Genomic DNA, 9,466 nt, shown 5'->3' on the forward strand with positions numbered 1-9,466 from the left:
CTCTGACTCAAAAATGCATCTATACTATATAAATGTTGAATTGTATGTAATCTGAACCAAATGGTTCGGACCAATCTTAATATGACTCGATGAAATTGAATTAGGGTCTAAGTGGTTCAGACCACTTAACCTATGGTTTGAACCCATTTGGGTTGGGTTCAAATCTAGAGAGGGAGATAGAAGAAAATGAAAAATGAACCACTTGCAAATGATCCAAAAGGGAGTATTTATAGAAACAGAAATGTCTTTTCGGATTGGGTGTATCTCTTCATTATTGGACACAATCATTGCAATAGGTTGCAATGGTTCACATGGTGTCTGTTCACCACTAGACAATCTATTCCAATAGATTGCAATGGTTCACATGGTGTTTGTTCACCAATAGACACATCCATTCCAATAGGTTACAATGTGTCTTTTCGAGTAGGTGCAACCATGGGTTATGATGATTCAGAAAAAGGTGTAACTCTTTGAAAAAACTAAAAAATAGTTTTTTTAATTTAAAAAGTGTAACTCCTTAGAAAAACTAAAATATAATTTTTTTAATTTAAAAGTTGTAACCTTTTAGAAAAACTAAAATATAATTTTTTTTTTTTTAATTTAAAAGGTGTAACCTTTTAGAAAAACTAAGAAATAGTTTTTTAATTCAAAAAAACCAACCACAAAAAAAAAAAAAAAAACCACCTATTAGTGAAACCCATTTAAATAAGCCCAGCCCAAAATTAGGCCCAATCCAAAATTCCAAAAAAAAATAATCTGGACTTTACAATTAGGCCCAAACCCAAGCCCAAATCTTAAACTCAGCTTATTTAAATTTCAATTTGTTTCAACATTTTTTCCATGTGGAACAAACACTTCTCACATTTTGCATACCCATTTAGACTTATCAAAACACCATACTTTGGAGCTAATTTCTCATTCACCCGGAAACGGATTTAAGAAAGTAAATATACCACGTTCATCTCCTTGCGGAGAGAAACACGCTCGTCTAGAGATCTGCAAATTATTATTAGCAGAATCTATTCCAAATTTCATCCAAAGTTTATGTTTTTAATGCCCCCATTTCCAACACTTCCAAATTCCAATGTGATGCATTTCCCATCATCGGGAGCACAAGAGCAATATAATTCTCCTACGGCACATGGTTCAATTAGTTATCATTTAGATACATCACAACATTCCCACTAAGACAAGCTCTCTCACTGGGCTTCTGTTCAGGTTTCTGATAGTCCCCAAACCGTCAAATCCTATCACATTTTCCATGGTTGTCTTATAATGCATCATGCTTTCCTTTCTAATGTCATCAAACCTTCATGCATCTTGACCTGGTACAGTGGTTGCAAACTTGAACAAAACAAAAGATGAAATATGGACATAGGATTTGTAGGGGAGAATCGTTAATAAATAGTTATATCTAAAATTGAACACTCAAAAGGAGTCTGACTTCCCTGTGCATTCGGATCTCAAAAGTCAAAGGACAAATTAAAAACAATAAGATATGGTAAGATTGAATATGAATGACTTGAGAATTCTAAACGATAAAACTTACCACTGCAAGTAGTATTTCTTCATAAATGTAAGTGCTGAGTCAACCACAATATTGTTAACAAGCCAGATCTCGAGAACTGAAGCGAACAGATATCTAATTGAAATCCTCTGTATATTACAAAAGCGCAGATAATGATGAGGTATCCAGCACTGGTAACATGCATAAATATAAACAAATTTATATATGGAACAACAACCTCTTTTAATTACAACTTAGAAGTCAGAACACGTTGTATTAATAACATAAAAACACAATACCCATTGTATCATCTGATATTGTTATCTTGATATCAGATGATACTTGATGTTGTCTTGTTTTTCTGTAATGATGCATCCTTACAAATAATTAGGCATGCACTTAGAAGTCAGGACATCATGTATCATTCAATGACCAGAAAGATCACAATAAAATCTACGAGGGCTTGTCACTTGTTTGCTAAATTATAGACTTAAATCACATCTCTAGAAATAATTAATCAATCTGTAAATGCTTATAAAAATTTAAAACTTTAGGAAATGTAACACTAGAACATCAACATTATTATAGAAGCTCTTAGAATACGACTTCAGGTAATTTCATTTCATCTTTGTTCATTTCAAATTTGTGAACTTTCTTATTTTAGCAATTTATCCCTCAAAAATAACATCTAGTGCAAATATAAGAATTATTGCAAACTATACTAATCATTTTGAGAACTAAATATAAGACAAATAGACGAATGAAATTTTGAGGTTATGGTCTTGCTTCTGACCAAGGCTTTCAATTGTCATCTAGAAGTTGATGGGTATTTATTTATTTATTTTTTCCTAAATGGGTTTGTGTATTGAGAATAAACAATGAAGTACAAGAATTAAAGTGGGGGCATACCCAGCAGTCTAGAAGTTGGTGGTTACTTGGTAACTCCAAGAAGGACCATTTTTTGTCAATTCCCATTAATAAATCTAAGCGGCTCAAGTAAATTCTCCCCAATCATCTCAATAAAATTGAATAGATTTCACCTATTCAATGCCAAAGATCAAAGAGAGAGAGAAAAGATGGAGTTTTTCACATACGAAGATCAGTTCTGGATCTAGTATATGATGCATATATGGTACAAACTTAATAGACCCATGTTAGCGTGTTTTTAGGTTATGTATCTACATTGAGCACTCTATTACATTTTAGCACAACTACTTGACTGACAGGAATTAAGCTGAAAATAATTTTCAAGTTCCAATGAATTTTCTTTATTTCTTACTTCAATAGCACACTGTTCACACATGGCAACTTGATGGTGTTAGCTGACAGGCAGAAAGTGCTTCGAGCATCATGCATCAATGTGCAATGCTACTTCAAAGTGACATGCTGGCTAAGTAAATCATGCGACACATTAGGTACTTGCTGAATTTTTCCCAAACAGTGGTCTCCTTTGCTCTTTATGCCCACCTGAGGTTAGAGGCAGGGCCAGGTGAAACATTCCCTGAGGAACCGGTTCAGTGACCATGGTCCTACATCATACCACCAGATTTTAGGAACCGGTTCAGTGCCCATGTCCTACATCATACCACCAGATTCGGAATGTCCAAAGGCCCTTGGTTAGGTGGCTAGATTAGGGGCAAACTGATGTGGCCCTCTGTTCCGTGCTTGTCAAATTATCCCCAAAAGAGTGGGGAACACTTTAGCCAGTTTGGAAGAGAGCAAGGGCTCTCAAGTCTCAAGTACACATGGTGCTCAGCTACTTGCATAGGCCCTACTCGGATGACACCTGACAGCGCCATGGTTGCATCCACGCTAATATGGCCCGCTTCCTCAGTTTCAAGATCCTATAAATACATCTAATGGTCCTATTTTAATGGACTAAGGTTGGAAAACTTAAACCATGCATGCTCCAAGAACTGTGGAAAGAATTCTTTTGGCTGGAATTCATGACCCCTTGGCCTGAGTGATAGCCTTTAACACTCTCCACCACTATTCAGGCTTCTGGACTCTCACTCGAACTTGGTCTACCTAATTGTCTATTACAATGCCCACCTCCCAGAGCAAAGACCCCATCTCACAATACATCTATTGTGCGTCAGAATATTTCTTTTAGTCACACATCGTGACATCAGAGGATAAGAAAAGGCAAAAACAAAGCATGCTTAAACCCAACCCTCATAATATAGGTACGCAGCATGGGTCCGCCCCTACCCCTGTTCTAGCGAGGGGCGCAAGTTGGGTGGGTTAGCCAAGCCCAACCCGAAATTTTTTTGGTTGGTCTCGCAATTTTAGAAGCTTGAGTTGGGATCGGGTTGAAAATTCTCAGCCTGGACCCAATTCGGGTTGGCCTCAAGTTAGAACCGTTCTAACCCGATCCCAACCGTCCAACCCGAATTTGGTTAGTTATTTATTTATTTATTTTTTTAATAACCATAACTAGATTTGCAAAAAAAAAAAAAAATAATAAAAAAATAAAAAAAAATAAATAAAAAATAAAAAAAATAAAAAAAAAATCCTGATGTTAAAAGAAGAAACCGTCACCACCTACCGCCGCCTTCCAAGTACCACCTCCTCTACCGCCTTCCTCCATCGCTGCCGTTTTCCTCCTCAGCTGCCGTCGTTTTCCTCCACCTCTACCGCCGCTGCTATCTTCCTCCTCCACCTCTGCCTCCGTCATTTTCCTCCACCTCTGCCTCTGTTGCCGTTGTTTCATCCTTGATCACCACACTGGTACCTCCTAAAAGAAGGCGAGGAGTTTGTTTGGCTGTGATTATGTGTTTGGGAGTGGGTGTTAGGGAAAAAAAAACAAATGATGTAGATAAAGGATGTTGGTTGGTTGTGATTTTTTTTTTTTTTTAACAGATCTTTAAATTGATTGATGCCGAAGAGAATTGAATGATGCAAAGAAGTAGTTGTGTTGTTTAGGGGTGGGTGGTGAAAATAAATAAATAAATTTGATATCGGTCAATAGTTTTTGAAACCCAAATTCAAGATTTCAAATCTTTTTTATTTGGGAGAGAAGAAAGAGGGGCTTAATGTTTCTAGGATTTGAGAGATCCTTTAGATGTTAGACTGGACGGTTAGGATTAAGCTATAGGCAGATAAGAGAGAGAGATTTTAAAATAATTATAACAATAATAACAATACTCCCTCTTTCCCCGTTTAGATGTCACTTTTGGGGAGTTGGAATTTTTAAGGGTACATGTGGGACATGCCTTGTCTCCTTGAAAAGTTACTAATTTGTCTTTTTAAGTTTTGAATATTGAAGCTTGAAATTTTAAACTGAAAGGATATAAATGGAAAGATGTAAAATATATTGTTTGAAAAAGGAAAGTGACAATTATTTTGAGACAGACTAAAAAGGAAAGCATGACATCTTTTTTAAGACAGAGGGAGTATGTCAATTCAATTAATTTGCCAAATAAAAAAAATATACGGATTTGGGTTCATGGGCAGAAAGCCCATTTTGAACCTTTTCTTTCTTTATTGTTTTTATGTATTATATTGATGTCATTTTTATTATTTTTTCATAAGAGTTCAATGGTAAGAAATACTAGGGGTAGCCACGGATCGGATTAGGCATCAATCCTAATCTGATCCACTCCCAATGGATTAGACAAATTTTAATTTGCCACCGATCCGTTATCCCACGAATCAGATCGGATTGGATTCGTGAATTGGGTTTTATCTAAATTATCCATTATTATTTTTATAATTAATATTATTTATTATTTATTTATCTTTTAACCATAACCCAATAGATAAATTTTTAATTTATTAATATTAATTCATATATTTACATAATTATTAACTAATACATCCTTAGAGTCCATTAAATTATCATTAATTAATATATTCTTTGAATATATATATATATATATATATATATATATATATATATATTTTTCACGGATCGGATCGGATTTTTAACAAGCCAATCCGTGATACGATTTGTGAGCTACGGATTCAGGATGAGTCCCATGGGTTGACCTGGATAACCCGTCTGACCCGTGAATATTCGGGCTGAAGCCCAGATTTGTGTTACCTCCGGCCGGCCCAACCCAACCCAGAATCGGGTTGAGGTCGGGTTCAGGCTGGGCAGGGCTGGACACGCCTAAGTTGCACCACTAATTCTAGCAGCCAAAACAATTTTACAGGCACAATGAAGAAAAATATTACAACACCTAGGGACCCAATTTAGAACACAATAAATAACTATGGGACAATATTAATAAAGAGATGACCATAGCAATGCCAAAAACTGGCTTTCAAAATTCCCTCAGTAGTCTAGAAGGAATAGAATCTCATGTCAGTGAAGGCATTATATTTAAAAGCAGAGTTTTAATTGCCTCATGGAAAGTATTAAAGTGTGACAAGGCATTATGTGTTTACGGTAAAACTTTCTTAAAGCATGATTAGGTCATTTTGCATGTCAAATGTCATGTTAGCTCTGTTTCTATTTCACCATTCTCAGTACTCTCGGTTAATGGGAAGAACATTGGCCTTTTGTAATTCAAGGTCTGTGGCTTCTGAACTAAAAACTAAGTGATTAAAATAACCTACGTCCTGTTTTTTACTTGGTTTCAGGCGTTAGATGTAAGGACGAAAGATGATATAAAACAATGCTTGCTCTGGCAGAATCTAAAAAAATACTAGCCAATGGTCCGGTCCCAGTTCAATGCCCCTTGTGCTTGTGAATGGATTCTTACTAAGAATAAAAATAAATGGTGTAGAATATACCTTCCAGGATGGAACAACGAGTGTATTTGAAGAGGAGGATGATCTGCATGTCGTGGTACTTGTGGCGGTGCTTGAGAAGTTCCAATCTCGTTACAAACCTATGACAATTAGACACCGTAATACGCCCTCTTCCCCCAATGGGCTGGCCGACCTCATTGAAAGAAACTGTAATACGCTCTCCCTCTTGCATGCCTCGTATATTGAGGCACTTCGTGCCCCCACGAGTCTTTTGTTCTCTCAATGGATCTAATCAAAACCCAAAAAAGTACAATTCTTATTTTAATATGCTGGTCTCTCAGCTGTAAGAGGGTCATTAATTAATTACATGATATAATAACAAATCTATTTAGAGGCATAAAATTTGTAGTGAATGACAGGTTGTACTCGAACGTATAACAATATGTAAAAATAAGATAATCCTGTGAATGCCAGACTCAGGGAACAAATAACAGATAAGGCAGAAATACATATCATGATATCAATAAAACATTATATTCCAACAAAGAGGAACTCTAAAATCCTATCAAATAGCTGCCAAGTCATCATGCCTTGTCAAGCCTCATATGTCATCTGGGATGTTTTTGAAAAGCATTGACCATACAATCAACAATTTATCATGCAACAGATTAGCTTAGTTTCATGAGTTTTATCATACAGTTACCATTGTTCTTCCCAAAATGAAAGAATGATTGAATGCTATTCTTCCATTCATTTTGATTACAGAAACTTAAAATCTATTATAGCGACAAGGCCTCATATGTCATCTGGGATGTTTTTGAAAAGCATTGACCATACAATCAACAATTTATCATGCAACATATTAGCTTACTTTCATGAGTTTTATCAAATAGTTACCATTGTTCTTCCCAAAATGAAAGAATGATTGAATGCTATTCTTCCATTCATTTTGAATACAGAAACTTAAAATCTATTATAGCTTTTCCAAAAAAAAAAAAAAATTAAATCAACAAAAAGTATGCCGACTATTGTGAACTAATGAACTTTCAACTACTTACAAAACTGTTTTCTTTGGGTAAATATCTAACGAAGCATATACTTTGGTGGTTAACAAAATAAAAGATTAAACTTTGTTCTTATTTTAATCTGCTGGTCTCAGTTGCAACAGGGTCATTAATTAATTACATGATATAATGACAAATCTAATTAGAGGCATAAAAAGTGCAGATAAACAATTAGAACTCACTCGGCCTTTGGTATTTGATATTCTGAGTATCTGGCTGACAAATATTCAGACATCACATAAATTGTACCTTCTTTTCGCATCAGGATTTTCAAGAAGGAAGATGTTTGCACTTGCCACATCATTGACATGCACCAAAGGTATATTAGCAAGAAACTTATTTGGATACTTGTAACCTACATGTATGGTATAGATTATGAAAATTAATTGTACAAAAAAAAAAAAAAAATGAATGTGTGACAAACTTTATTGAGAGGCAACAGTAACATACTGAAAATCATAGCCAATGATGTGTAGACAGAGCCGGGGCAATAGGGGCAAATGAAGGGGCCTCCAATAACAGAAGGAATTACTGTCACAAGATCCAATCCACGTTCTTCTGCAAACTTTAGAGCTGCTCTTTCTGTTAATGTCTTGGAAATCATGTACGAAGCTCCAAAAGGCATAAGTTCTCTCATAAAATCTATGTCACTCCATGTTCTCTCATCCATTTCTTCTAAACCACCCTTGGCATTGAACACCACAGTTGATGCACTAGAAGTGTACACTACTCTTTTCACTGTCTTGGAATCAAGGCAAGCTTTTGAAATGCTTAGAGTCCCATTGATTGCTCTTCTGGTCTTGACTTGTTCTGATTCTTTGTCTTCGAGATCAATGAGATGAGCCACACGAAACACTCCAATGCATCCTTCAATGACTGCATCAAATCTGTCTGGCTGTTCAAGATCAGCATTGAAAATCTGGAGCGTTTTGGATGCGCCTGGTAAATTTTTGAGGAAATTGACATCTTTCTTCTTGTCTGGTGATCAATTGCCGTGTTAAGAACTTAACGCGTATTATACCAAGAGTGAATTTATATTAAGATTAAAATTAATATCTTGTGACCTACCTGAATGCCACTTCCACGATTTTTGTCTCAATCTGAAACAGAAACAAACCAGTCTTAGATATCACTTCGATAACTCTCAATTAAGTATATAATTTTTCAATTTATTTATAGGGGTACAAAGAATTAATTGAATGGAAGTATGTATAACATGTTGAACTTATTAGTGTATTTTATCTTGACCCCTACGAATGGAAAAAGAATTAGAAACTCTCGGATAGGGAAGAGAATTTCAGAGTTTAACAAGTATATATTATTCCAACTACCATTCGATAGAAGATTTTAAATTGTAAAGCCTCGAATAAAGGCAACCATCCATGTTTTTCACTAGTATAAAAGGCCTGTGTCCGCATGTGAAAGGTTTACTTTTAGCCAGCTTGGTAAAGAACAGAATTTTTTTCATAAAACCAAAGTGGGTTCTAAGGTGCATTGCATTGAAAGAGTGAAATACAATAAACTATTTGCATACATGCGCATGCGTGTGTGTGTGTGTGTGTGTGTGTACCACTATACCATACCTGTAAAGCAGGTCAGAGACAACAGCATAGCGAGTATGGTGTCAATATGACTGTTCTTCTTCTTTGGTGAGTGAGGTGTACCTATCATGTGATTTTTAACAATCATATAATAAGGAATGAATGGTTTAGTAAAGATAACTCAGATCATATTGTAAGAATGATCATAATCCATTCAATAATAATAATAATAATAATAAAAAGGAAGGAAAGATGATTTTAATTTATAAATGCATAATTTTTTTTAGATAAGTGCATAATATTGTAATATTTTCAAATATCTAATACTTAACACTGACCTTAAAAGTAGCCTTGCAAATAAGAAATTAATACATGTAAGGCTTATTCCTATAGTAATATCATGAAATTACATGTATAAAAGAACTACTATATATAACTTGGTAAAAGAAAACATATTCCATTTCTGTTCCTTAGATATGCTTGTTCAGGTATAAGAGACAGAGCCTAACACAAGATAGAATCTGAGGAAGTTAAAAGAAAATGGCAAGTAGTGGTAGATGATCCATCATCAAGGGGATCAAAAATTTGCAATTTACCCAATAACTCCTGAATATCAGCAATTGACTCACACCGAACAAATAATTCAGTGAGTAGAG

General features: G+C 35.2%; 1 protein-coding gene across 1 annotated transcript; it reads right to left on the reverse strand.

Moving 5' to 3' along the window:
- Nucleotides 1-687: 687 nt before the first annotated feature.
- Nucleotides 688-8,890, reverse strand: LOC132309175 (vestitone reductase-like; the record flags this gene model as incomplete). Its single annotated transcript, XM_059807510.1, has 6 exons — nt 688-1,656; nt 6,248-6,493; nt 7,519-7,624; nt 7,720-8,247; nt 8,338-8,369; nt 8,853-8,890. Coding segments are annotated over 5 exons (798 nt in total), but the record flags the coding sequence as incomplete, so codon positions are not given.
- Between the last annotated feature and the right edge of the window lie 576 nt (nt 8,891-9,466).

The sequence above is a fragment of the Cornus florida genome, unplaced genomic scaffold, assembly GCF_030987335.1.
Source record: "Cornus florida cultivar Cherokee Brave unplaced genomic scaffold, ASM3098733v1 CherokeeBrave_3.0.0_Hap2_Chr05, whole genome shotgun sequence".
In the NCBI taxonomy this organism is placed as follows: Eukaryota; Viridiplantae; Streptophyta; class Magnoliopsida; order Cornales; family Cornaceae; genus Cornus; species Cornus florida.